This window comes from Trichoderma camerunense (assembly GCF_050948025.1).
Source record: "Trichoderma camerunense strain CBS 138272 chromosome Unknown V8C40scaffold_2, whole genome shotgun sequence".
NCBI classification, from domain to species: domain Eukaryota; kingdom Fungi; phylum Ascomycota; class Sordariomycetes; order Hypocreales; family Hypocreaceae; genus Trichoderma; species Trichoderma camerunense.
The window spans coordinates 2,235,366-2,262,952 of record NW_028145368.1 but is presented as its reverse complement, the minus strand read 5'-3'; the positions used below and the strand labels follow the sequence as shown (position 1 = coordinate 2,262,952).

The 27,587-nt window shown below is 48.2% G+C and overlaps 7 protein-coding genes across 7 annotated transcripts; 5 read left to right on the top strand and 2 right to left on the bottom strand.

Moving 5' to 3' along the window:
• Positions 1–104: 104 nt before the first annotated feature.
• V8C40DRAFT_272579 (uncharacterized protein) lies at positions 105–5,081 on the top strand (the record flags this gene model as incomplete). The annotated part of the gene is made up of 5 exons (XM_083220375.1): positions 105–1,131; positions 1,181–1,994; positions 2,045–2,532; positions 2,566–3,063; positions 4,963–5,081. The coding sequence occupies 5 exons, from the start codon at positions 105–107 to the stop codon at positions 5,079–5,081; spliced, it is 2,946 nt and encodes a 981-aa protein (XP_083078156.1).
• A 2,115-nt stretch (positions 5,082–7,196) lies between these two features.
• V8C40DRAFT_233671 (uncharacterized protein) lies at positions 7,197–8,267 on the top strand. The gene is made up of 2 exons (XM_083213422.1): positions 7,197–7,685; positions 7,745–8,267. The coding sequence occupies exons 1-2, from the start codon at positions 7,364–7,366 to the stop codon at positions 8,080–8,082; spliced, it is 660 nt and encodes a 219-aa protein (XP_083078155.1). The 5' UTR covers positions 7,197–7,363; the 3' UTR covers positions 8,083–8,267.
• A 23-nt stretch (positions 8,268–8,290) lies between these two features.
• Positions 8,291–9,806, bottom strand: V8C40DRAFT_233667 (Zn(II)2Cys6 transcription factor domain-containing protein). Its single transcript, XM_083213420.1, has 3 exons — positions 9,484–9,806; positions 9,317–9,423; positions 8,291–9,253 (listed from the first exon to the last, which is right to left on the bottom strand). Exons 1-3 carry the CDS (start codon positions 9,658–9,660, stop codon positions 8,437–8,439), a joined length of 1,101 nt encoding a protein of 366 aa, XP_083078154.1. The 5' UTR covers positions 9,661–9,806; the 3' UTR covers positions 8,291–8,436.
• A 1,989-nt stretch (positions 9,807–11,795) lies between these two features.
• On the top strand, positions 11,796–13,326 carry V8C40DRAFT_261795 (DMT family transporter; the record flags this gene model as incomplete). Its single annotated transcript, XM_083219301.1, has 4 exons — positions 11,796–11,993; positions 12,082–12,849; positions 12,909–12,950; positions 13,015–13,326. 4 exons carry the CDS (start codon positions 11,796–11,798, stop codon positions 13,324–13,326), a joined length of 1,320 nt encoding a protein of 439 aa, XP_083078153.1.
• A 1,216-nt stretch (positions 13,327–14,542) lies between these two features.
• V8C40DRAFT_261794 (biliverdin-producing heme oxygenase) lies at positions 14,543–15,901 on the top strand (the record flags this gene model as incomplete). The annotated part of the gene is made up of 1 exon (XM_083219300.1): positions 14,543–15,901. The coding sequence occupies one exon, from the start codon at positions 14,543–14,545 to the stop codon at positions 15,899–15,901; it is 1,359 nt and encodes a 452-aa protein (XP_083078152.1).
• A 98-nt stretch (positions 15,902–15,999) lies between these two features.
• Positions 16,000–18,907, bottom strand: V8C40DRAFT_233661 (WD40-repeat-containing domain protein). Its single transcript, XM_083213419.1, has 3 exons — positions 18,176–18,907; positions 18,018–18,119; positions 16,000–17,949 (listed from the first exon to the last, which is right to left on the bottom strand). The coding sequence occupies exons 1-3, from the start codon at positions 18,698–18,700 to the stop codon at positions 16,372–16,374; spliced, it is 2,205 nt and encodes a 734-aa protein (XP_083078151.1). The 5' UTR covers positions 18,701–18,907; the 3' UTR covers positions 16,000–16,371.
• A 3,227-nt stretch (positions 18,908–22,134) lies between these two features.
• On the top strand, positions 22,135–23,987 carry V8C40DRAFT_233657 (glutamine amidotransferase subunit DUG3). The gene is made up of 4 exons (XM_083213418.1): positions 22,135–22,307; positions 22,400–22,495; positions 22,595–23,339; positions 23,405–23,987. Exons 1-4 carry the CDS (start codon positions 22,293–22,295, stop codon positions 23,746–23,748), a joined length of 1,200 nt encoding a protein of 399 aa, XP_083078150.1. The 5' UTR covers positions 22,135–22,292; the 3' UTR covers positions 23,749–23,987.
• Positions 23,988–27,587: the final 3,600 nt, after the last annotated feature.

The following is a 27,587-nucleotide window of genomic DNA, read 5'->3' as shown; positions in this document are numbered from 1 at the left end:
AACTTGACGATTTTCTAAAGTGCACATATTCTTATTTTTCTCAGAGAGTCCAAAATAATTCAAGCATCAATAATCTCAAGGAAGAGGTCCGCTGATCCCTCAAGATGCCTTTCGAAGCGGCCTTGAAACCTAAAGGTCATCATGAGTATACCGTGGGGTGGGTTTGCGCGCTACCAAAAGAGCAGACTGCAGCTATCGCCATGCTAGATCACAGGCATGCAGACTTTCAGAAACCACTGAATGATCCGAACAACTATACGTTGGGGTCAATAAATGGCCATGGTATTGTCATAGCCTGTCTACCCAAAGGTATAACAGGAACAACTTCAGCAGCGACTGTTGCAGCCTGGATGGTTAATAGTTTTCCATCCATCAAGGTCGGTCTTTTAGTCGGTATTGGGGGCGGCGTTCCGCCAAAAGTGAGACTTGGTGATGTCGTTGTCAGCACACCTATTGGCCGGTTCCCTGGTGTAGTTCAATGGGACTTTGGCAAGGCAAAAGAAGGGGGCAAATTTGAACGAATTGGCTCGTTGAATAATCCTCCAACGCCGCTATTGACAGCCCTGACGAGATTGGAAACAGAGCATGAGTTGAATGGATCTAAGATACCAGAGTATCTAGACCAACTTAAGGAGAAGTGGCCACGCCTAGCATCAAAATACTTGAGGTCCGATCATCATGAAGATCTCTTATTTAAATCAGATTATCAACATGTCAGTGAGAACACAAATTACACAAATTTCTCTGGCCTCGAAGACAGTACTGAGGAAGGAAATTGCGAATTCTGCGACAGAAGTCAACTTATCAAAAAGAAGCCCAGAGATATACGCGTGCATTACGGCTTGATTGCATCTGGCAATCAAGATATCAAAGACGCGGCCCTCAGAAACAAATTAAATAAAGATCTTGACAGTCAAGTCCTTTGCATCGAAATGGAAGCGGCGGGACTAATGAACAACTTCCCTTGCATCGTCATCCGAGGCATCTGCGATTATGCTGACTCACATAAGAACAATACCTGGCAAGAGCATGCTGCAGCTGTGGCTGCAGCTTTTGCAAAAGAGCTTCTAGGCTATATACAAACATCTGAAATCGAAAGAGAGTGCTCAGCAAAGGACATACTTGAGAAAGGTTAGCAATTTATGTCTTGAAGTAGAAACATTTCTCATATCCGATATAGTTCATGGTACAATATCCGAAATTAAAGAGACCACTGCGCATACGAGAGCTAAACTGGAGGGAATCGAAAACATTTCCATTCTTGATTGGTTAACGCCGACGAATTATGGCCTTCAGCAGAGTGATTATCTTCATAGACGGCAACCAGGAACCGGACAATGGCTCTTGGATTCTAAGGAATTCCAGAGTTGGTTGTCTTCAGGCAGCCAAACTTTATTCTGTCCAGGTATGCCCGGAGCAGGCAAAACTATCTTAACATCAATTGTGGTTGATTACCTTATTACGAAATTCCATCATGGAGATGTCGGCATCGCATATATTTACTACAACTACCGTCGGTACGATGAACAGAACACTGGTGACTTGCTAGCAAGCATACTGAAACAGCTTGCCGAGACTCAACCTTTACTGCCAGAAATTGTGAAAGATCTTTACAGGCGGCATCAAAGTAGGCGAACGCGACCATCTGTTGATGAACTGTACAAAACTCTTCAGTCTATTATATCTTTATATTCAAGAGTTTTTATAATTGCTGATGCACTGGATGAAAGCCAAACATTGAATAATACCCGGGTGAACTTTCTTCTCCGTCTCTTCGATATTCAAATTAAAAATGGCATAAACATATTCGCAACCTCGAGACATATTCCAGAGATCCATGAGAGATTCAAAGAAAGTACAGTGATCGAGGTGCGAGCTCACGCTGATGATGTGAGAAATTACTTGGACAGTCAAATATCGCAGTCAGATTCGAAATTATTAGATATATGCCGGGAAGATATTAAAACGAAGATCACAGAGGCGGTTGAGGGAATGTAAGTGTTAACTCCAACTATACTTGGGGCAATAGTTAACGGCCAGATAGGTTTCTTCTAGCGCAGCTTTATTTTGAAGTCGTTAAGAATAAAAGAACACAAAAGAAGATAAAGGAAGCATTGAAAAATCTACCCACAGGACACAACGCATATGATTACGTTTATGAAGAAGCGATGAAAAGGATAATGAGCCAGGTCTCAGAGACTGCAGAACTAGCCAAGCTAGTTCTCTCATGGATAGTGTGCGCCAAAAGGTCTCTCAAAGCAGTAGAACTTCAGCATGCTCTTGCCGTCGAACCCAAAAAGTACCGCATTGATGAGGAAAATCTTTTACCGATTGGGGATATGGCTACTATCTGTGCTGGACTGGTAACGATCGAGGAAGAAAGCGGTATAATTCGTCTAATTCACTACACTACACATAAATATCTCGAGCGGACACTGGAACGGTGGCTTCCAGACGCAGAATCTGGAATTACGACTATATGCACAACGTATCTGTCGTTGAATGACTTTGAAACTGGACCTTGTGAACGGTGTGAGCCGAGTTGGGCTCATGCCTGCCGCACAGATTGCGCATTCCAGAGGCGACTACAATCTTTTCCTCTATATGAATACGCTGCGAGCCACTGGGGGGACCACGCTCGCGCATGTTCGAAATTAAATAAGGAAGTTATAAGCTTCTTGAATTGCAAATCAAATGTGGGGGCATCGGTTCAAGCGTTAATCGGGCCCCGGCCACTCTTTTGCCATCGCAATAACCTTCCGATGGAGATGACCGGACTGCACTTGGCATCATATCTTGGTGTTAATGAAGCAGTAAATGCCATCCTACAATACGAGACGCTTATAGACCCGAGAGACAGCGACGGCGCGACGCCACTACTATATGCCGCGAGGAATGGGCATGAAGACATTGTCAAACTATTTCTTGCGACAAACAAGTCCAATCATGATTTCAGGGACAATAACCGCAGAACGCCGCTTTTATATGCCGCTATGAATGGGCATGAAGCTATTATCGAGCTGTTACTTGCAGACGGCAAGGTTGATCCTGATCTCATGGACAGTTTTCGCAGAACGCCTCTTTCATATGCCGCCAAGGATGGACATGACGATGTTGTCAAGCTGTTGCTTGAAACGGACAAGGTTGATCCTAATTACTGGGACGGTCACCACAGAACGCCGCTGTTTTACGCCGTTATGTATGGGCACGTGGGCGTTGTCAAGCTGCTACTCGCGACAGAAAAGACTAACCCTGAAATCTGGGACAGTCACCTTAACACGCCTCTTTTATACGCCGTTAGGTATGGTTACGAAGAGATTGTCAAGCTGTTGCTTGAAACCGGCAAGGTTAATCCTAATTTCGCAAATGCAAATAATAAGAGGCCGCTTTCATCTGCTCTTATCCTGAATCATGTGGGCATTGTCAGGCTGCTACTCGCAACAGAAAAGACTAATCCTGATTTCCGGGACAGTGACCGCAACACGCCTCTTTCATACGCCGTTATGAATGGCTGTGAAGAGATTGTCAAGCTGTTGCTTCAAACAGGCAAGATTGATTCGGTTGCTCAGACTGTCTATCCCTCTGCCATGTACAGCTCTACAGGCCAGCCCAAATGCACCTCGCTGTCTATTGCTATCAGTAGAGGGTATGAGGCTATTGTCAAGCTGCTTGTTACGGCAGATATCCCCAGCTCTAATTTAATAGATGAGGACGGTTTATCGCCACTTATGCTTGCTGTAATATACAAACGGGAATCTATTTTAAAGCTTTTGCTGGCAGAAGACAAAATCAGCGTTAATTTACCAGATAAAGACGGCCGAACGCCGCTTACATACGCGGTAATGGGACAGCAAGAATCTATGGTAAAGCTTTTGCTGGCAGAAGATACCACCAGCATTACTTTGGCAGATAAGTTTGACCGAGCACCGTTGTCGATTGCTATAACCAAAGGATATGAGCCTATTGTCAAGATGCTTGTTGCGGCGGAAATCCCGAGGGCCGATCTAATAGACAAGGATGGTCGAACGCCACTTGCACATGCTATAAAATGCGAGCAAGACTCCATTGTAAAGCTGCTGCTAGCAGAAGATGTAACCAGCATTAATTTACCAGACAAAGATGGCCGAACGCCGCTCTCACACGCTGCCAAGTACGGATATAGAAGGGGTGTTAAATTGATACTTGCAACCGGCAGAGTAGACAAAAGTCAGCTGTGGGATACAAATTCTCTAACACCACTGTCTATTGCCGCCAAGAATGGATATAGAGATATTGTCAAACTTTTTCTTACGATGGATATACCTATTGGTTCTACCTACGACTACGAACGTCAAGGTTGCAACTCCAAGCGGTATCAAAGCTCTTTAAAACGCCTGATAAACCGACACATACGAAAAATAAGTAAATATTCTATATTATTCGAATATAGAAGAAGAGAAAACACGTTTCGTCTGCGGTCACGACGCCGCGTGAAGCTTTTAAGATTGGCTCATAAACTTTTCAAGCGGATGCGCGACGGCAGCAGACAAAAGTGTGTAGACACACCAAAAGACGATTATTTAAACACACCTGCAGCAGAGGATGATGCGGATCACTTAGAAGCCGTCACTCAGGCGAGCAACAGGGGCCGGAGACCGCTGGTATTCCCGTTCATCGTAGCAGACTCAGCCTGTCAGTCGTTTGAGAGCCTCAAAGATGAAATAAGGAAAGCGACGAGTCGTTTGCTGCCATAATACCACTGGAAGCATGACTAGTTGCCTGTCCATGAATTAATTTGGTACACTTATGTGGCACGGACTGGATTAGTTCTACCAGCATGTATTTTGTAGAGTTAGGGTGCATGTGTGCCACAGCGACGTGGGGAAAACTGTACATACGTGCAAATAAATATATCCATCTGACAAACGTAACTGAACTGCTTCATCATATGCCGCCGAAAATGACCACGAGGTTTTTGTTCAGTCGCTTTTAAACGAGGGGCGAACATCAACACAAAGGATAGTAACGGGAGAACACTGCTGGCATGGGTAGACGAGAATAGGCACAAAGGTACAGCGCGCTCACTGCTTGCCGCTGATTAGAGAATTGCATTAGATCAGTATTGAATGACAAAGAAATGAACGGTGCTTAAGAACCTCTAGAAGAGCCCTTTAACAGGTATAAAAGCAGCCTGGTAATGAAGATTTCGACTCAGGATCCGACAATCACCCCATCTTCTCATCTACTTCTATGTCTACATTTCTTAGTGCAACTATCTTGGGACCGAAAACAGGAAGAATGCACGACTTATTTGTCCAAGAATTTGTTACTCTACTCAACGAGGATGCGGCCCTAAGATCCCTCATACTGGAGGCCGTCTCGAAGCAGGAGATTGGCCCCGGGAGGGCTCGAAACAACTTTCGAAAACTATTAAAGCACTTCGCCAGTGATCTCAGAGTCGAGACAGTCAACAATCATCACGAAGCGCTTGTTAGGTTTATAAATACGAATTTATCCAACATTGCACAAGAACTCTTCTCAGAGTTTTCTAGCGATGATCAGAAAGCGGGAGATAAGATGCCAGAACCAAGGATGCAGCATGATGCTGCTGGAGAAAGTCAGAAAAAGGTAGAAGAACATCTTCAGATTTCTCAAGATCCTGAGTTTGTTGAACAAGCTACGCCTGCTCACCTCAACAACCTAACCTACTATAACGACACCAGCGATCAAATTGAGTTGAGTGAATCTGATGAAGAAAGCGACCAAGACGGTGTAGACGCAGGAGCCGAACCAGTCAAGCTAGATATTGGCCTTACAGAGCATTTTGACGAACTAAGACAATTTATTCTGGATAGTACCGCTTATCAGACCCTTCGTCGTCGATTTGATGAGTTTATTCGACCTTCTTTGGGATCTAAAATTGAAGACCTGCTCCTGAGGTGGTCAAGGCATGATCATAGACATCACTCCTTCGTCGCGCGCTACAAACTCTTCAATCTACTTGCCGAATTGAAGTATATTTATCCACAAGAAATTAGACTGGATGAGGACAATAAGCCCACCTATTGGCAAGCGTTTTTGGGTTACTATCAGAAGAAGGCTGAGGATTGGACCCAGGAAGCCTGGGGTTGGTGGCCACTGCCTCCTTATCTAAGGCCTCTAGAGAACAACGAGAGCCGATTACGATGGCAATGTGTAAGTTTGATTCCCTTTTGAAATGCGCAGTGCTAACCACCGTTGGTTCAGAAATGTGGATGTGGACAAGAGCGATGGGCAGAAGTGCCCAAGCCCTTTGCCAGACGTCTGATGGTATTTGTTCGTGACCTTTCTAAGGATGGTACTTCAATGAGTGGGAACCAATTTCATTCTGCCTCATATACACTAAGTACTGATGCGCATGGCTCCCGGGAATACATTTTCCCCTACATTACCTTCTGTAAGTGGCGGAGTTCAACAGCCTCATCAACCGCTACAAAGAGCATCCTCCATCAATATTCCCCGTGGTGGATCAGTCGACACTCAAGTTAGCGCAATCTCTACAGCTCCTCTTGACTACTGGGTTCTCCTTATATGTTTGTTGCCGATGGTTACCCTTTTCATAATTTGGATTTCCCCATTGGGGCGAGGTATTGATCTACAGAATCCTTCTATTCCGATTTGCATAACGGCTCTAATGTTGTCGATTTTTTGGAGTATATTTCTCAGCAGCGGAGGGGATCATTGAATGGAGCATGATGTCAATGTCAAGTATTTGCATTTCGCGTCATATAGTTAGCCTAGTGTTAGATGATTACACGATTTTTCGGGAAGTAGGAGATTGGTACGCGAATATTCATCACAGGCAGGAGGTAACTTGTTTTTCCGTCTTTCAATTAATTTAGCATCAAATGTTTTCCCCATAAGAAACGCAGTTAGACTGAATCTCACCTTGTGATCTACGTATCCGGACCAGCTCCTGCTTAGAAATTAGCACTAGTTACTAGCCGACTAGTCAGATGGTCAAAGGATCTTCCCATATTATTAAATATCAATGAAAGCATTCAGTAGCTATTGTAAAGCATTTGGGCTTTAAAATGTTAGAATGATTGTAAACTTACGAGTATACGGAGCAGCTACCGATACCTTCAAGTGACTTGTTGGCCGATTTGGGCTTAGGGCTTATATATGCACAGTTATTTATATGCGTGCCCATTGCTAACTCCTTAACATCTCCGAGTGCATGTTAACATACGAATACGTGAACAATCATTTGTTGCACTCTCCCTTGGCTGGTAGACTCTTAAACGTGATTTTATTATACCTGTGGCTGTTACTTCGCGACATAAAAGAGCTTGAACCGCCTACGTTTACCTGAACAAATGCATTTGCACGTCTAGTCTGCAATATGCCAAGAACAAGATCAACCGTGAACCGTCGCACCTCCACCACAAAGAAGGCCGAAACAAATCCACCCCCAGAGGTCCCAAAACCATCACGCGAGCAAAAGGCCAAAGTTGTTAAAAAGCCCCGCGCTGGGAAAGGAAAGGAGACAAGCAATGACAGTACAGCATCTCCTATAAGCGTAGGATCCAAAATTCCATGGACCAATAGCTTTGGAGGAGCAATCTATCTTCACGATGGAACCAAAACGTCGCTGAAACAGCTAGTGGAGAAGAGTCACAACGGGCTGATTGTCTACGCGTACCCAAAATCTCGTGATGATGAATGTATGAGCTATACTCACTCCAACTAGTTTGGACCGTGCTGTGCACTGACTGCCTGGTAGCGGCCGATCTACACGGCGAGATGGACCACTCTCAGCTGGACTGGGAGTCGTTAGAGATGGACACAATAGGCATCTATCGAGATACTGTATCGTCAATTACTGCCTTTATGGAGGGGCCTGGATGGGGGGTGCCTATTGCCAGCAATTTGAGCGGATCTTTGATGAAAGCAATGTCGCTTACTTCTCCTAAGGGTGTTCTCAAACAGGGAGCCTTCGCAGTGTCGAAAGAAGGAATTCTCTTAGGACGCACAGTTGGAAAGGTAGATAAGATTATGGATTATCTACACAAGACGTTGACTATTCTTGAGGCGGAAAGAGGCGAGGTAGAGGATTGGTAGACTTTTCAAGTCATGACACTAGGCACTCACTATGCAGGACCAATTAAATGCGATTAAATGTTTCCTAAAAAATGCATGTATGCTTAAACAATTTGATGATGATTGGCCTCTCACAAGGCATTCATACAATACAGGCTATTCCACATACACACACACAATATATTTGTATTTAAATAAAACACTTGGGAGTATAAGTTGAAGGGAAACAATTCCATCACTCTGTATTATGGACCGCAACGGTGGCATACATGAAGGTTCGCTAGAATTTGTGGTCATTAAGTGTGAACTTTTGTCTAAACGCTCTAAAACATGCTAAATATTCCAATCAAACCACCGTGAATGAGACTTGATAGATTATGACTCCATAGAGACCTGGTTCTCTTCCTTCCACCCCGACAGCGTCTGAGACAACCACGCTGAATGGTCATTGTATCCGGGAAGCATCATTTGGCCCTCAATATTCAGCGCCAATCCAAATTCTGGTATTGTCGATAGAGTACTCTTAAGCTCGTTATAGTCAGAGTCACCGAGATCCCAGTTCAGCATTCCCATATTCGGCGTCTGTCCGTATTGCTGAAGGAAAGTCGCCATCTCATCAGACCCGGACCCCAGTTGGGACATTGAGCCGTCGGAATGATCCGTGATAGGTGAAATATACGGCGACGTTGTAACGCATGAGTTGACGCCATCGGATCCAAAGTGGCTATGCTCTGAGTCATCGAGGCTGTAGAGGCTCTGAGGAGATTGGGTCGTAGAGTGATTGTAGCCGGCGAAAGCTTCTTTGCGGTAGTCGACTTCGGTTTCGATGCTCTGCATCAACTCAGATGATGGTGAGTCATCACTAGTGAGATCGTCCATGGGTGAGTCGGCCTCTCTATCGTTATCATGCTCGTCCTCTTCCTCGTCTCGGTATTGTAGTCGATTAGGGTGAGCTGCGATTCTTGCCATGCCACCAGCTGTTGTTGGGAGCTCATATTGAATAGGTAGTTCGATATCGCCATTGGGGCCAATACACCCTAGCTTCTTGGCTATATCGTGGATCACGAGTTCACCCTGGTCATTCAGCTCAGGGTCGCCGAGATCCCAGGACTGGTTCTTCTGGATCATGGTGTACAGCTTATGGACGCTGCCAATAAGCGCCAAGTGAGTGGTCTCAAGGAACTCGACATAGCTGTGTCGCAAGTCAGTCATTGTTTAATACATTTATTAAGGATTGCGTCATGTATAAACATACCTCTTGGGAACTTGCTTGTACTCGACGTGAATTGTTCTCTTCCGAATACCAGGAGTGCATACATGGCCATTGTTTTTGCACTTTTGACAGGGTAGATCACCATCACACTAATACGGCAGTTTTATCAGTATGGACAGTCAAGAATTGGTATTGAACAATGAGCGAACCTTGATCTTCTTTAAGCGACACCGCTCACAGGCCTTTGACACGCGTGTACGGCGCACATCTCTGCTGGTGCGTGGGTGTTGATCCATTGACTTTGATGTGGGGCTAGACTTGGATTTTTGTACTGCTGGGCTTCTAGAAGATAAGGGCTGATTCTTATTTGAGATGTTTGTAAGCATGTTGTGTGTGCAATGAGTGTAGCAGATTATATGGATTGTATGGGTTATATGGAAGGCAAAAGCTTTTAGAGACGATATGGAGGAAAACTGTTCGGGATGTCGCTTCGTAAATGCACTTGTGAATCGAAATGGAAATTGGATTGATAAATAGTTATTTTATTTATGTCCCTTGATGACGTGAAGCTACGAAGAATATGTATTAGGCGGCAGTCTCTCCGTAAAGGGATACTCTCAGCGAGTATGGGGCCAAACTACGACATCGACCGATACCATTTTACAGGGGACCGGCGACTGGCTCATACCTAAGCAAGCTTGAGCTCAAACGGTGCTAAACGCCCGTGACGCTAGAATTTTCTGCCGCCAACTTTTCGTTAATTCGAGCTTCTCCGAGCTGCTGAAGCGCACACACGCGAGGTAAGCGAAGAGCGCGAACCAAGGCGTGGCGGCTTGGAGCATTTATGCCCGAAGTCCATTGACCCTAATGGGCACTAGAAAACAGTACCGGTGGGAGCTAGAGACGTCACTCCGTGAATCGATTAACTGATTAAGCCAACGGCAGTTGACGTGCAGAGTGAGATTCTGGCACGGGGGGACTTTCAGGGTTGGGCTTCTCCGGAACTTCCCAGCCCCAGCGGCACAAGGTCCGAGTGCATGGTCCCCGTTTGCCCGGGAGAGGAGGGTACGGTGCAATCAGCTAAGCAAATGTCGGCAGATGTTCCTTGTTGAAGCGGACTTGCATCTCCGACCGATGCAATCATAGGTATACTGGGGATTCGCTCCCATTTCCACCTGTCCTGACGGTTGTCCGTCACCGTCGAGTCGATCTCCGAACCCACATCTCTACCTTTTTTTTCACCAGTTTTTTTTAACCATTTAAAGCAGTCGTCTAGGTGGGCTCTCTGGACAGATGGGATTCTCGATTTTCGATCTCCCGGTATCATGACCGATCCAATCAGAGACTTGCAGCAAGTGTCTTGCAGTCTTGCAACTTTGATTTGATCATGGGACTCGATCGGGGACTTGGTGTCTGCCAGCCTGTAAGACACAATACTAGAGGGCTGAGTGCCACGTCATGTGTCTGCTCTGTGGTTGTGCTACCGTCAAGACGCTGTTGTGTTCAGTACTGGTGCATTGGGTCATATATTTTGAGCTGAGTCTATTGGCCACTACCAGCAAAGAGGACATATGCAGGTTTCAACTTTATCGCTATTGCCTACTCCGTAGCGGCGGCACCATCTTGAATGATCATCTGCCGGCCGATATTTGCGGCATACGGCGGCGAACGGCGGCGGCTCAAGCACTCACACACAGGCAAGACAGGGCACCACACACCTGCATGTAGAAAGATTGAAAAGGCGTTTCCAAGCTCAGCTGCCCTCATTTTGGTAGTACGCATGTGGTAGTACATATTGTATTATGACATACCTAAGTCGTTGTTCGTTATCACTGACTTGCCTCGTCCAGCGTCCGATGTCTTACACAGTCGGTCTTACGGAGTACCAAGATACGGAGAACATGTAACCGTAAACCCACGTTCGTATAAATCCGTCAAGCCTCTGTTTTCCAAATTCGAGTTCAGTCGGTAATTGAAAATACAAAATTAAATTAAAAATAAAGACAAGCTCCCAAAAGGCTGTGACCTCTTCGTATTACATCTTCTACGAGTGAGTCTTTCCTTCAGACCCGGCGGATTCGAGCCGCTGCAGCCCAACGGCACCAGCTTAGCACTAACACTGAAACTAGGCCTCCATAGAGTAAGATTCCCTCCACAGGGTCGGGCTGGTTTTATCTCTTATCTCTCGGAATAATCACTTGCGCAATTCGACGTCGTTTCGCTCGCTTCTTACGGCAAGCCTACAAATCCCATTCCGGCTACGAGCTCACCTGGCGCGTGCCCAAGATACGACGACCGAAAACACCAAGTACATGTGCCGACGGTGATTTGTGCGCTCCGAAATACCCAGACCAAAGTACATGTTAGGATGCACGCGACCACGCTATGATCGGCGCTTGATCACGGGCCCATAGTCGAGAGAGAGGCGCCGCTACCGGACGATAGAACGGAGGAATAGACAATTAGACGATAGACGGGACGAGCGATCGACTAAGTCAGAGACAACAAATACCGAGTGACGATGCCTTCATCCGATAACCTTGGGAGGAGGGCCTCTCACGGGGCCGCCAGCCTGGCGACGTCGGCATCTTCTATTCATGGCGCAGCAGTTGGATTTCGAGAAGGCCTGGGCTTGGCTGGAGTTGCGAGGAGGACGCTGGGAATCTGCTTCCTCCTGTTGACGGTGTTTCTATGGACACTGTCCAACTTTCTCGCCAGCGTGAGTACATGGGAGAGATGGCTGCAGCCCAACATACGTCTGCGGCGCTTTGCGACACAATGAAGAGCACCCGCTGATAGTGTTACAGTTCATCTTTTCCGATGCAACCTACGATAAACCCTTCTTCCTCGTCTACTTCAACACCTCCATGTTCGCCATCTCTTTAATACCCATGTTCATTCGATATCTACTCCAGAAAGGATTCCATGGACTGCGAAGCGACGTCAGGCGCATGTGGGCAGAGCATCGATACCAAGCCGCCCCAGGCAGCCCCCCGATAGACGAAGAAGATCAGCAAGCCCAAGAACGCTTACTAGTAGACGAACGAGACCCCATGGCACCAACCTCGACTCCTTCAAAAGAGAAGCTCAGCTTCCGAGAAACCGCAGTGCTGAGCCTCGAGTTCTGCATGCTATGGTTCCTCGCAAACTATTTTGCGTCAGCATGCCTCGAGTATACCAGCGTCGCCAGCGTCACGATCCTCACGTCCACGAGCAGCGTCTGGACACTAGTGTTTGGCTCCATGTTTGGCGTCGAGACCTTTTCCCTGCGCAAGCTGGTTGGAGTGGTGGCGTCTCTTACTGGCATCATACTCATTTCCATGGTGGACTTATCAGGCAAGAGTGACGAGAACAGAGGATCGTTCCCACACAAGACTCCCGGGCAAATTGCGCTGGGAGATGCCATGGCGTTTTTGAGCGCCGTGGTCTACGGCATATATGTCACCGTTATGAAGCGACGTGTGGGTGACGAGGACAAGGTCAACATGCAGCTATTCTTTGGGTTGGTGGGAGTGTTTAATCTGGCACTGTTGTGGCCGCTCTTCTTCATCCTCCACTGGACGGGCCTCGAACCGGTATGTGCCATGGCTACAAAGGGATTGCAAATGATAATACTGACCTGGGTCCAATACAGTTCGAGCTGCCCCCTACGAGTCAGATTTGGACCATCATTATTGTAAGTCAAGACACTCATTATCATCATTCGCCGTTCCCGTAACAAGTTGCTCACGGCTATGCAGGTAAACGCGATTGCGTCTTTTGTCAGTGACATATCCTGGGCACTGGCCATGCTCCTGACGACGCCGTTGGTCGTCACCGTGGGCCTGTCTCTGACCATCCCGCTCTCCCTCATCGGCGAGATGGTCCAGTACCAGCAATATTCCAGCGGCGTTTACTGGGTCGGCGCGGCCGTTGTCTTTGTCTCATTTGTGTTTGTTAATCACGAGACAAAGGAGGAGGACACGAGCAAGGCGGTAAACGCCACAGCAGGTCTCGGCTCGGCCCCCGACCCTGACGCTGCGGACGGAGGTTTGGGTTATGGACGATTGTAATGAATTGCATGTTAGATTGGAGGGTTTTTCATCGCCTTTTTGCGCTTCTTCAACAGGCGCGTCGTATCATCTCTCTTATTAGAATGAATTCCAATAGATGTTTCATTTACTCTTTCTCACAACTGGTTGTACCTATATATCCACAGCGCTAGCATCGGATACTTATTTTGTATGTCTTTGAATCGGACGTGAGTTCAGATATGCTAGTAAAATACCATTAGCGCGACCCGCATCGATTTGTCCCGATGAAGCACTGAATCCCCGATCGTGACGAGCAGCGATAGGAAAATAATGCAGAGGTAACATTACACTCGAAAAGTGTCTAGCAGCAATGCGCAATTTGTCATATTTCAACGCGTTTGAACAATGTCGAACTCGACCTGCAGTGCTACCCTCTGGCGCTGAGAATTACACGCACCTTATCCCGTCAGCAGCCTCGCGCGCTTAACAGCATTACATTACGTTGGATGTGCTCACAGCCCCTTGACCAAAAGACGGGGTAAAGAACAACCACCGAGACAAACAAAGAGAATCCCAGCTGAACGGAATCGTGAAAGTGAGGTCCGTGAGCCGGATCTACCCACCCAAAGCCCCCCAGAAAGCGGGATCTAGCCGCGGATCATCAGCGGCGCAAACTTTGATAGATCACCGAGACAAGGAGGCAGCAAACGCAAACCAAACTGAACAAATTGCTTTTTCCTTGCTTTGTCGCATAGCGTGGCGAAGTTTCTCGGGCGCCTGCTGAATGGCCCGCTCGTGCAAATATCCTGCTGTTCTTGTATCACGAGGAATGCTAGGCAGCCTTCATTAGATGAGGCCACTTGCAGAGGTCACATGCGAATCTAGAGCGTTCAGTCGTTGGGCTACATATGTACCTTCGATATCCGGTCCTTTGTGTACTTGGAAAGAGCAAGGAATGGTCTTCGGAAGCTTGAAGTTTCGCTACCGGTCGTTTAAGAGATATACATGCCTTTGGCTTCCTTCTCTTGAGCAAGGATATATCGAGAATACTTGCTATTGATCTCACTTTCAACGTTATTTCGTCATTTTTCTTCATAGAGAGTTTTCTTTGAACTCCTTTTTACCATTTCAGCATACGATACCATCCCTGCGACACCTGCTTTATTCTACTACTCCTCTTATACCCTTGTTTTTATTTCCAAATATCTTTAGTACCTATCTCGTCTACATCCTAATGGCCACCTCTACAACTACCATGTCCCTCGACGATGCCTCCTCTCAGCCACAAAAGCCACTGGCGTTCGAGATGGTCGCTGCCACGAGAGAATTACACACAAGAATCAACAGACTGGTGGTATCTCGACTACCCCTAGCTTTACCTCCGCAGGCCCCCGATGCCGGTCCATATATCAGCGGCTTGTTACATCTTCTTCCAGTATACATGACGTTTGAGAAGCTTTGGCAAGATATAATACCCGATACTCTCCCTCAGGAAACCGCGTTGGATGATGAAAGGCCAAAGATTTCGGAGCGCATGCATACGATTCTCAAAGAGCTCATGATTCCCCAACTCTTTCGTTCCGATATTCTCAGAGCCGATATCAAATCCATGACAGGCTGGTCCGACGATATCCTCGATACCCAGATCGACGTCATAAAACGAAAAGGCAAACTCTGCGCCTTTATTTCGCACATTAAACAAATCATTCCCGATGAACCACACACACTCATCGCCTACTCATATAACCTATTCATGGCCCTTTTTGCAGGAGGCCGCTTCATCAGAGCGTCATTCGAAAAGGCTGGCGATGAATTCTGGGAAACTGTTCCTAGGCCGATCAAACCAACAATGGAGCCTTGCAGGCCAAAATCAACTACTTCATCTCCGTTGGAGCCAACAATACATGACCTCACAGAAACCAGCGGGCAATCCCAAACCCCGCTGCAGTTTTGGCGCTTCAACACAGCGGAAGACGGCGAGGACTTAAAGCGAGACTATAAGGAGGTGTTGCTCAGATGGGAAAGTGAACTATCTCCCTGGGAGAGAGAAGACATCGTGCGAGAATCGGTCATTATCCTGGAAAACATAGAGTCCATCGTCAACCACCTGGACAGCATGTTTGCCGAAGACCAGGAAGAGAAGCCCAGTATTCAAATCCCAAAGAGACCTTCACTAGCGGATCGCTTTGCGCAGACTCAATTCGTGGCACGCATCCGCGACAGCTTCATGATAGCCAAGGAACGGGGAGTAGGGAGTTCATTGCGGAGCCAATCTCTTGACACGAACACAACCGAAAAAGGAGAGCATGAATCTAAAGGTGAAGATGCTCATCAGGATAATGTCGCTGCTGATATTGAGCTTTGCCCTGGAGTTCCGAAATCTATGAGGTTTGCAAAGTCGCTCCCCATTCCGCCGCGAAGGCATGTTCGAGTTGCTGCCACGAAGAACGGCAGTCTCAATGGCAAGTTGAATGTACGGTCGCCAATGCAACCCGCCAATACTGCGATGCCGAGACCTGTTTTGGTGGGATTAATTGGCTTGTTTCTCCTGTATATATTCATTCGTATTAGGGGGATTATGAGTGTGGGCACGGTAATGATTCCGTTAACGTAAAACGTTTACATGTCTCGGCATATGACGTTACGTTCTTACGGCAAGTTCCTAAAGAGATACCTAGATAGTTGGATACAAGCACAAGCTCAATAGAATTACGCAAGTAAATTTCTTTCATTTCGTTTATTTTACATGTATTCGCCCATCATGGCTTGAACAATGCTTGGATGCTTGGCTATGCCGCAACTAACCCTACAAACGCCGCTGCTATGCTTTTGACAATAAAAAACAGGCCCAAAAAAGAAATACAACTCTCTCTCAAACAGGGTGTATAGCTCAAACCATTCCCCCGTATAATGCTTATCCAAGCACATTATTGCTACACGCCCCCCACACACTTTTGAAGCATTGGAAAGAAAAAAAGAAGCCTCAGGGGGGGGGGGTGAAAAATAGGCCAATAATTCCATACCATGGTATCCTTCAGTTCATATGCTCATCATTACTTTTTGTTTCCTTTCAGCGCCAACAACTTACTCAGAGTCGTCATCAGGGGTATCCCAGTCGTCTCCCACCTCCGCCCAGCCTGCCATGTGTCGCTCGCCACCGAATTCGCCCACCTGTCGCAAGTACCGCGCCTGAGCCTCGTCCTGTTGCCACTGGCGAACGATGTAGTCGTCTGATGCGGTGACGAGTTTCCCATCGTGAGCCCAGCTTAGAGTAGTGACTTCGCGGCTGTGCCCACGCACAAGGGGCGTTCCAAGGCGGGAGATGGGGATCAGAGGCGTAGCGGCGGATGATCCAAAGGCAGAAGGTGTAGATATGCTTTGTGACGGGGTGGCAAAGGTGGTTTCGGAAGGGATGTGGGAGCGTTTGGCCCAGGCGCTGCGGATATATCGTTCGTCGGTGGGGAAGAGAAGTGCGCAGCCGTCGCTGCTGCCCACGGCGAGGAGATCAGAGGTACCGTTGGTGCCGGGGCGAATATCGCATTTGACGTAGAAGGATTGGGCACGGAACAAGTCGTGCTTGAAGCCGTACATGGGGCCCAGACCTTGAGCTCCGTTGGGCCTGCGCTTGGTTGCTCCATCTTCGAGCTCCGGCGCATGGCCGAGCATCAAATGGTTTGTTGAGTAAGCGTAGACGGTGCTATCCTTGCAAACAGCGTAGAGGCGGGCTGCGTCGGAGCTGATTGCGAGGGAGGTAATGCCGTAGGAGCGCCACGTGTGGCCTCGTGGCTCTGAAGTCACAGCTAGAGGCGTCTCTTCGGCCTGCCGCCGAGGCTTGATATATCGCGTGTCCCAGAGCTTGATGGAAGCATTGGCTTCGGATGCAGAAAGCAGGAGGTGCTCGCGGCCCGGTGGCATCCAGTGAATAGCGGTGACGGAGGCTGATGAGGTATTGCCCTGTACCGTACGTTCGTGGGCGTTGTCGATAGTGTTGACGCCCTTGGCTTGCAAGGGTTCCAGGGATGTGTCGCGCTGGCCAATGCCGCTGGGGCATGAGAAGCTGTTGACCGGTGATGAGGAGCATCGTAAGTCCCAGATTTGGATACGGCCAGCCCGGTCAGAAGAAGCAATAACATTGCCGGCCGCTTCACCGGGTTGAAACGCAACTTGCCGCAATGAGTCCCAGTGACCTCCTCCAAGCTCGGCGGCGACTGTCAGTGTGGGGACATCCAGGATCCTGCCACTACGATCACCACACGCCGTTACCAGGCGCATATCATCTTGTGAGAACGCCAGATCCATAATCGCGTTGTCATGAACGGAGATGTACGTATCAACTTTGGAGTCGTCCAGCGGGTCGTTCAGATCGGTCTTGAAGAGGCGAACACATCCTTGCTCATCGCCAATAGCCGTAACCGAACTTTTGTGGCAGCTGGCCAGACTAAAGGGAATCGTATTGCCGTTTCCAGACGAGGCAGCGCAGTGGTGAAGGTCATTGCTCCTGCTGTAAAATGAGGATGTCTCAATCCTCGGGTCGCAGGCTGGGTAATTCAGATGCTGTCTGCCGTGGTGCAAAGAGAAGCCGTGTTCTCGATCAAGAATTTGAGATTCGAAACCAGTATCCCGGAATTTACGGACAGGCCTTGGCTGATATCCTTCCAGATGCTGTAGCAAGCATAATTAGCAACTTGCCGCAGGACAACGAAAGAGGAGCGAGTGTCAGTCAGCCATACCAGGGGGGCCTTGGGGTCAACGGCAAAAAGCCTTTGGGGAGTTAGTCCTGATTTTTCTTGCCACGCACGAGCACCACTACGGCTGGCCTTGAAGAAGAGGTTCTTGGAGCTTGTCAGCAAATCACAGCCTTCCATGCAGAAGAAATCTCAATTTTTACCAGAGTTGCTTTGCGTCGGTCCCCCAAGCTTTCAAGAGTCTCCTTTGACTTAACACCATCCTCCTCGGTCCCATCCTCTTCCATAATGGTGGGGTACGTCAGCTCCGGCAAGGCATACGGCGAAGTCTCCTCGGTTCTCCTCCTCTTTGCGCCATCCGTCCGCGTCTCCTCCGTCAACCTCTTGTGCTCTGCGCTCACCCCCAGCCGCTCACTAGGAGAGGGTGGACATAACGGATCCGAACTCAGCAGCGGATCGCTGAGAAAGGACATGGGGGATGCCAGCTGGCGGTTGTTGACAGAGGCACTATCCAGCATGCCCAGGTAGGATCGTCCGCTGGGCAGAGACGACCGCGGCGTAAAGAAGCGGCCAAACCTCCGTGGGGTTACCGATGGATTTCGTCTTTCCTTTCGCCGCGTGGATCTGATGGGCGATAGCATCATGCTCGCCGGCGAGGACGTGGTGGCGGGCGGGCTGGAGGGAACGGCATCGGAGGAGGCAGCCGGGCCATAATGATAATGCACCATGATGCTGCTCTACCTAGTACGGCGGATATGCTGGCAAGGCCTCAACTCCCAAGGCTGAGGCGAATGGACAGGACAGGACAGATGACGAGATGTAATGCAACAGCTCTAGGCGAGTCGAATCATGGCAAGGGAGACGGAAAGAAAAAGAGCTTTGGAGGCAATAAGCGGAGACAGGATTTTGGATAAGCGAAAATGACTGAGGCTAGGGACATGGGAGGTCAAAGTGGAGAGACGCGGTCTCACGACGCGGGAGCGTGTAAATGGGATTTGCTCGCTGGCGCGTTTTTGGCGGTTGACGAATCCGGGGCAATGTCGAGCGTGGGCGCTAGAGGCGGGCGGTTCCAGCTGGCCCAGGGCGCTGCCACAGCGGATCTCGCAGGGAGTGACGGGGCTGTCAGTTCACTCGGAGCCCGCTGTATCACTCGCACTTACAGGCACCTTGATGTCGTGTTGTGACGGGCAATTTCGTGCTTTGGATGGATCCATCCAACCTCAGCTGGTGATGAAGCAATCAATGTTTGTTATTGCCGACGTGAGCTATATTTCTTTAGCTTCCATTGTTGAGCCCTACATGACGTGTTATTGTACACGCGCAAAGTCCGTCAATGCCCTTTTCTCTGATTAATTGTCCAAACTGGATTGAACCAGCAGTGTATTCTGTAAAGAGCTGCACGGATATCACATGCAGAAGTTTGCCCTAGCATCGCATTTTGCAAGGCGCTGACACAGATGTGTCACCATCCATGTAAGGATTGTTTACGGCTCAAACAGCGAGGCTATCGCATGCATCCTACACGTGTGTTTCGCGTCTAACTCATTGACATCATTGACATATGAATATACGAGCTTTGCATGAGCGGAAATTGCATATTCTCGTACTATCGGCCGCAGAATTCCAGATGTCCTTTGAGCCTTTGAATATTCCCAATAGCCGCCGACGGCTGGATGACTTGCGTTTCCCTGCTCCAGGGAGCCAAACAAGGGATGCCGACGTTGCATTGTCAAGGGAAAAGACGTAATCTCCTTGATAGGATCCACATACAATTAAAGTGACTCTCGTTTTTCGTGTCTATAACCAGCCAGCATTCGTAATGATGATATAGAAGGCATCATGTGGTGGCTGGCCTGACCCGCGTAAAGACACCGAACCCACGACGACAGCGCAGGCTGCAAGCATCAACGCTCATTCTGCATCAATTGGAAGCGCTCACAAATCAAATAGCCTGATGGCACACACAGGATGTCGAGTCAATCCCGCGGTGACGTGCGTTATGCATGCATGCAGGTAATATTCAGTGCATACTACCTTACTCAAGCACCATTACTCGTATTTGGTAGAGGCTTTGTCACCTCCAGTCCCGATAAGATACGGACGGCTATACGGGCTAGCAGTGAACCTGCATTTACCCATTCGCCCTGCTACAGCCTGCATCTCATCCGGCAAATCCGTGCAAAGAGGAGACGCCCATTCGACCAAGAGAAAAATATCTGCAGTGGTAGAAATTACCATCGTCAGAATCACTTCGTCAACAGGTGATAATTTACATGTATCGGCCAGATAGCTACTAGGAAGGTAGCCGCGCTTGTTGCTCCTCTCGGGACCCAAATCATACATCCGTCTAGGAACTCGGATATTGGACAGTTAAAGAACGCAACGACGGATGTCGGCCACGGCACGAATCTAGGTCGATCTAGAGATATTTCCGATTGGCAAAAGCTAATCACGTTTTCGGTAGGGCTCAGCGGCTGGCTATGCCACCAAACTTTGATGACGACATGGACCAAACTATGTGCCTGTTGGAGGTATAAAAGGCCGCGATGGTCCGCCTCAGAAGAACTTTGAGCTGCACCTTTTTTACAAGATCCGCAACGCGCTCAACGAATCAAAGCAACTCGCTGGTCTGCTGCTTCCCATCTGAGCACGAAGGTCTCGCGAGAGCTTAGATGAAGGCAGCCGAAATGGGTAGCAAAATGGCTGGACGAACATCTGGACCATCAGAGTCAAGATGGCAAACCTCCGACTAGATGCGGTGGAATGAAAGTGGAAGAAGGTCGTGGGAGCCATAACGCACGATCCGTGGCAACCAAAGCGGAAATATCAATCCTTATCTTCACTTTCTTTCTACTGCGTCTTGGCCATGGTGGTTTAGATGTTCGTTCAGCCATTTTGCTTCGCATTGCGGTTGGCTTCATTCGCTATTACGTGGCCTTCTTACCCCAAAGGACGTGGAAGCAGCAGATTGGCGAGTTGCTTTGATTTGTTGAGTGCGTAGCGGAGCCTGTAAAGAAGGTAAAATCCATCCCCAATATCATCACGCTCTTTTATGCGATAGCCACCACGTGCGGCGTTTCGTCATAACCATCACTCATCGTACAACAAGCTTTGCTGTGGGCCAAATAAACTATATCCAGCCTCAGTCGAATCGACCAGGAGATACGAGCCTCAGACCAGATCATGGAGCCATTAATCACACCGCCGTGTTCGACAAGACTCTCCTAGAGACGAATTTGATTCCCTGGATTTAAATCGGAGACCTTTGGGCTAAGGGATTGGATCCTGACTCCGGACACGATTTCATGGAGAGCTATGTATCAGAGGTCACCCGTACAACAACGTTGGGCATCAAGGCGCCACCTAGTTCGGGAAAGACGTCGGAGGGGAGTTTGACTCGAGAGACTTATGGTAGACATTTGGGTTGTTCGGGTGAGCCACAGGGATCGACAACGGAAGCAATGCACTGGGAAGGCAACCATACTCTGGCTGCTTACTTCTAAGCAAAGTATATGTATTCTGATGATGTGTCAGGCAGAAACAAAAGGCGTATCTTTCAGGGAATAACTCTTGGTGGCAGCTTTAGCTCATGGTGTTTGTAAAAGTCCAGATCACAACATAACTGTTAGTATGACTCCGGCACTCAGTGTTAGTCCTTTAAAAATTAGTATCTCTGAGAGAATTGGAGGTTTCATTTGATCAATAGGCTCACTCGCACGGACGTGAAGAAGTTTTTTGTTTTCCCCCTCTCTCTTCCCCTCTGTGTAAGTGGTGCAATACGGCATGTTGGTTGGAATGTTGTTGGAGCACGTGCCTCAAGTACAAGATCTGGCACATCCATCAAGACACATCCAGGGCACTTTTTTACCTTGTTCAACCCAACCTAGACGTCCAATCCTACTGTTGCTTATTACCTATGCAAATATTTCCCTAGAATCCTTCTACCTAATCAATATAACTTCACTTCACTATCACATGCACCTACGAAAAGCAGTAAGTGGTTCCATCTTTTCCATCTTCTCCGTACCTGTATTATTACCTGTTAGAGGCAAACACAGGCACAACATCCACTAGCCCCAAACAGGCTTAGGCGCTGGCATAATCCGCTGCGCTATGGTGTCATTTGCTGTGATTCATTCCTCAAACTCCATCCTCGTGCATACTTTGTACTTGCACAGCTGCTTCTCCTTACGCCTGCATTTAACAGCTTCACCAGTCGCTGATTTAATACGATATCGCCGGATTATTCAGAAAGTCATCGCCCACTGCTCTTGAACTGCTCGACGCCTGTTTTCTCAGCTTCGGCTCCAGCTGCCCGCCATGTGCCGGTTTTTGGTACGTCATCGCCCGCAAGACCGTCAACACCAAAATTGCTATTCCGAGATCGGGGTTTTGCGCATGCGACTAACACCAGTGCTCCCATCTAGGTCTACAAAGGCAGCGACGAGATCCTGCTATCGAAACTCATCCTCGATCCGACTCATTCGATTCTTAAGCAGTCCTTTGATTCACGGTTACGACTGGTATGCCTCCGCCTCTCCCTCTCCCTCTCCTTGCTCCTCTCGCCACTCGCAATCTCACCGTCAGACTCAGCTGACATCCCCCTCTTTCCCATCTTCTAGGACACGCGACGAGGCCAGAACAATGCCGACGGCTTTGGCATAGGCTTCTATACCGATCTCAAGCTTGGCTCGGCGCCTTGCCTCTTCACATCGACGATTCCCGCGTGGAACTGCACAAATCTTCAGCGCATCGCGTCCAAGACGGCGTCTCGACTAATATTCGGCCACGTGCGCGCGACAACCGAGGGCTCCCTTAGCGAAGACAACTGCCATCCCTTTACTCATGGCAGCTTGATTTGGATGCACAATGGTGGTCTCGGTGGCTGGAAACACATCAAACGGCGGCTTGGAAGCCTGTTGGCAGACAAATGGTACTTGGGCGTGAAGGGAGGCACCGACAGCGAATGGGCATTTGCCCTATTTCTGAATACTCTCGAGCAGTCGGGCCACGATCCGAGTGCTTGCCCGCCCGGCGGATTTGGACCGACAGTGTTGCGAGAGGTCATGAAGAAGACAATTGCCCAGATCAACGAGTTAACGGATACCATTCCGCAAAGCATCCTGCAAAACGAAGACGTCGATACCAGAAGTCTATTGAACTTTGCCGTGACAGACGGCCATAGCGTCATCTGCACACGATACATCAGCAGCTCCAAGGATGAGGCTGCAAGCCTGTACTATTCGTCCGGAACACAATGGGTTACGAGGACCTCTTCGCCAGATGATAGGCAGTACCAGATGGACAGAAAGGACAAGGGAGGTGACATTGTCCTAGTCGCCAGCGAGCCCTTGACGTTTGAAAGAGGTAAGAACATCAGTATCCTCGACACCAGAATATTCAACTTGGACGATACTGACTTTTGGTACTAGAAAACTGGGTCAATGTACCAACCAACTCAATATTGACCATCCACCACCAAACCGTCATGGTTCACCCCATTCTGGACAAATATTACGAAGGAGATCCATATCACATTCGTTCCAGTGCCTTTGTCCAAGAAAAGGGCCTTATTACCAATGAAAAGACATCTAGCGGCTCTCAAAGCCCGGCTAGCATCGACGGTATACGAAAGACCACCGCTCAGTCGCTCTTCGCTGGCGGTCTCAGCCCTGATCTTGTGCGCCGATCGCTCACGCCAGTCTCTTCCCGAGAGTCACGACTTACTTCTCAACTTCAAACAGCACGACATCTAGCTTCGCCGCCACGATATTAAGGGGCTGCAAAGGCTTTTTGAGTATTCGGCCGACTGGTACATACGATAGTCAAAAACAGATAGGATGAACGCATGGTCTTGCTGGAATGATGTTTATGGTATAAATTGCAAGTTTTCAAGTCAACGGATAGTTGTCTTGTGTGGTATAAAGGAGCTGGTTAAGCCTCTGAGCGAAAGGGCATAAGGAATTTGATTGGTATTCTAGCGTGGCATTAGACGGTTGGCGTTTTATTCAATACAGTTATTGTAATTCATTAAATTCATCGTTCTCCGAGAAATTGTGACATTCGTGTTATTGCTGCCGAAGGAAATATGGACATTGCTTAATTCGAGACTACTTTTTGTTCTACCAAGTTCATCACCCTTTCTTGCCCCCACAACTACGACTTCATTCGAAGTAGAACGAAGGAATTATCTACATCAATTACAGTTAGTTAGTCTTGGGCTTGTTTCTCTCCTTTGCATGCTACCTTCTTAATTCTCAACATTCCCAGAGTAACATTTCCTTATCGATATGTGTGAGAGAGTTGGTCATTATCTCGCAAATCGAACCCGTTCAGTTCACACAGGTGTAAAATAGAGGACCTTGGCGCTCTCAAACACAATGTACCGGTATGGTTCAGTCTCAATAGCTCTTTCTCGGAGTCTGTCTGAGGTATTGACTGTGGTGAGTTGCGAGCTGTACGATATCGAGGTCATTTTCAACCTCATCAAGTCAAAACTTGTCATCTTAGTGACGAGTGTAACTAAAAACACCAATTCTCATCAGGTGATGGCCTCGCCTATGACCACTTTCCCTCCCATTCCAATAGTCAGGGTCCAATTTTGCGTAGAAATTACTCATCTCGGCCAGCGTAGCTATTTCTGCCAGGAGAATGGAGTTTTAATTCGTCGTAGGTCATGTTGTGTAAGTTCTGGTCAATTATGGGCAGTGGGTAACATTATATAGCAAGTAACAAGCATTATCGACCATCTAAAGCATAATCTTATTGGGAGCTATCATAGTTTACTGTTTTACAGTTTCTGTCACAATGATCTCACAACGTTTGCCGCCTTTCGTGTCAACTTTTACCTCTTTTTCTGTTCAGTTCTACTCAGTCTAGATCTATTCTCACGACAGTTCAATCTCTGCGTCCAATTTACCGAATTCTAATCATGCTACCGGGGATAAAGACATATTCGTATTAACTATGTCAACTTATTATGCATTTGAGTCCTGATTATGCACGTCTTTGTGACAAATGCTTCGTACAGCTACTCTCACAGAGCCGGTACGTTCACAGTTTCTTCACCACTTCCACAATACTACCACAAAAAGCAGCATAATTAGCTCTCAACTGTCAATTAACCCATTACTACATGCCTTTCTTTCCCGTTGCAATCCAGAGATTAGGATACACAGATGATACGATCCTCGTCGAGTTACATCTCGTATCCTTTTAGTAAACCTGCATACTTCAATCTGCTTTAGGAACTTTTCTCCCCCCAGAGCTTCCCACTCTCTTCAAACTACAACATCACCATTCCCGTCTCTTTGCCGGGAAGTTTCCCTAGTCTGGATACATACGAGGACACGGCGTTCTCCCGAGAGCTATCAACATTACTCAACTCTCCATCCATCCAGCTCCACTGAAGACGATGGAATCACAGCCCACCTCCTCGGGCACGATTGCATGAATTACGCCGATTTTCCTCGGTGAAGCTTGATCGGCATTAGCTTTTTCCTCTTACGCACTCCCACAATCTGCCCACCTGCTGCCCACATGAAGAGAGTGGAGGGGGGCAAAAGGTGTACGAGTACCACCACAACCCTCCAGGGACAAGAGAGCCCAAAAAGCAGCCAAGATAGTGGCAAAAATACGGGAAATGAGGCAGGTCAGGGGTTGGGGGGAGGAGGACCGCCGCCGGAGACTAGCTGCAGCTGAAGAACTAAAATCTCGCCTACACTACCCAGTTGTCATCATATAGCTTGGAAAGAACTTCTGTACCTTGCGGTGAAAGAATCGGGCCACTCGGTGCCTTGGGTGTCAAAACAGCTGGCGAGGAGGCCCTTGATGGGTTGCTGAAACGGGCTCTTTTGGCGAAGTTTACGATCATCGTTCACATGTGAAAACACCGAGAGCCTTTCGCCTCCTCCCCCCTGAGAGAAGGCGTCTGTGCTTGTAAAAGATGAAGAGAGTGAAGAATGCTACGCCCTGAGAGAACATCGCAGCCGCCAAGGTTGCGATGGGTCTAACCCAGTTGATTGACCAACTTCATGCCATCTACAACGAGTGGATATCCTCACTTTTTTTCTCTTCCTCCGGTGTGAGTTTATAAACAAAAACATCATGCCATTTTTCTTTCATGCCACTCGATCTACTTCCATTTCGCCCCCTTTTCTCATCTTCTAGATTTCTCATTTTTTTCTCACGGCACATGTATGCATGAAACAGAGAGAGTGCCGAGGCCCTCACCCCTCTAGTTGTTAGTGGGATGACCACATTCACCCCCATCGGTCCGTCCGATCTCTAGATGCGGCTGAAATCTACACGATACCCAAGGGGGATCTCACCTCCACGGACTTTTTGACTGGCTTCGTGCACTCCGCATCCTTAACGGGGGGGCGTCAAAGCTAACGAGTGCCGAGCTTTTGACAGGTCCCCCCCTTTTTCTTTCTTGTTTAGGCCATTAGCTTGCAGCTGTTTTCCTCGAGCTGTCCGAGTAAGATGTGACGTGTCGGGCGCATCGGAGAACGCACCGAATCAAACCATTTGGGTATATTCTGCGATACAAACGTACCTGTAAGAGCAAGCACCTGTAAGAGAGACGCTCGGTTAGCAAGGCACCAGTCGAAGTGTGTCTTGTGCGTTGATTTGAGGAGACGAGATGGCCTTAAAAGGGGGGCACACAATGGGGGACGAGAAAAGGAGTCAATGCGCTGTGGTGTTTATATTTGGGTTGTTAGTGGATTGTTACGTTGTATGCCACGCATCTAGCGTTGTTGGCCGGTTTGTGGGTGGTTTTAGTCCTGACGAAACGGTTTCCGGGTAGGCCATTAAGCTGAAACGTCAGGTAGCGAGGCTGAGTGTGTTTCTCGGTTTTCGGCGATACTCGTTCTTCCCAGGGATTCACTTGGAGCTTTGACGTCTCGGCTGCGTTCCGGAGACCTGGTTCACAGCTGTTTACAGTAATAAATGCGTCGAGAAAAGGCATGGCTGAGATAGATTGAACCTGGGCAGACGGAAATCGTTAAAGAGACACCTGGAGTTCCGAGAACCCCGAGAACCCCGAGAGCCGAGTGAAGCAGTCTGCAATAATTTCGGTTGTCCTCCGTACTCGTAAAAAATTCATGTGCTTTGCCAGCGGACGTAAAATACGGTGAGAGGATTAGTTATTCCAGACAAGACAAGTGCGTGTGTGTCAGGTTAGAGATGTTACGGTGCATGTAGTTCTGCAATGGGCTAAATCGATTCCTTAGCTAACGCGCCGATTCCATGATCTGCGAAATCCTTCCAGTATTTGCGAAATGGCTGCCGTGCTCTTTGCCGCCGTGTTCGAATAGGGAAAGGAAGCGACCAAGAAACTGCGAAATTGAACGGACAAAATGACAAATAGCTGCATATTTTCATATGCAGCAAGTAATACGAGCAGTCACTCAACTTCCCACCTAGGACCTGCTGCGGCTCGGGAGCGGGACGAGCCCGCGATGATACTCAAATCCTACTCTTTCCCAGGGCTATGTGCACGGGGGAGTCAGTGGGGGGAGAAGATGCATCGTTTTTTCCTTCTTCAATATTCAAGCTTCTTTCATGGTCTGTATGCCGAGGTACCGTCGCCGCCCTGAGAGGGCGTGGGTG

Excerpts from the sequence above, each read along its gene's own strand:
- V8C40DRAFT_233671 (XM_083213422.1), top strand. The coding sequence starts at position 7,364 with ATGCCAAGAACAAGATCAACCGTGAACCGTCGCACCTCCACCACAAAG. Across the intron at positions 7,686-7,744 it reads AAAATCTCGTGATGATGAAT|CGGCCGATCTACACGGCGAG; the intron begins GTATGAGCTATA and ends ACTGCCTGGTAG.
- V8C40DRAFT_233667 (XM_083213420.1), bottom strand. The coding sequence starts at position 9,660 with ATGCTTACAAACATCTCAAATAAGAATCAGCCCTTATCTTCTAGAAGC. Across the intron at positions 9,424-9,483 it reads GTCGCTTAAAGAAGATCAAG|TGTGATGGTGATCTACCCTG; the intron begins GTTCGCTCATTG and ends CTGCCGTATTAG. Across the intron at positions 9,254-9,316 it reads TACAAGCAAGTTCCCAAGAG|CTATGTCGAGTTCCTTGAGA; the intron begins GTATGTTTATAC and ends CTTGCGACACAG.
- V8C40DRAFT_233661 (XM_083213419.1), bottom strand. The coding sequence starts at position 18,700 with ATGGTGCATTATCATTATGGCCCGGCTGCCTCCTCCGATGCCGTTCCC. Across the intron at positions 18,120-18,175 it reads ACCGACGCAAAGCAACTCTG|AACCTCTTCTTCAAGGCCAG; the intron begins GTAAAAATTGAG and ends ACAAGCTCCAAG. Across the intron at positions 17,950-18,017 it reads TTGACCCCAAGGCCCCCCTG|CATCTGGAAGGATATCAGCC; the intron begins GTATGGCTGACT and ends TGCTTGCTACAG.
- V8C40DRAFT_233657 (XM_083213418.1), top strand. Across the intron at positions 22,496-22,594 it reads TTGATTCACGGTTACGACTG|GACACGCGACGAGGCCAGAA; the intron begins GTATGCCTCCGC and ends CCCATCTTCTAG. Across the intron at positions 23,340-23,404 it reads GCCCTTGACGTTTGAAAGAG|AAAACTGGGTCAATGTACCA; the intron begins GTAAGAACATCA and ends TTTTGGTACTAG.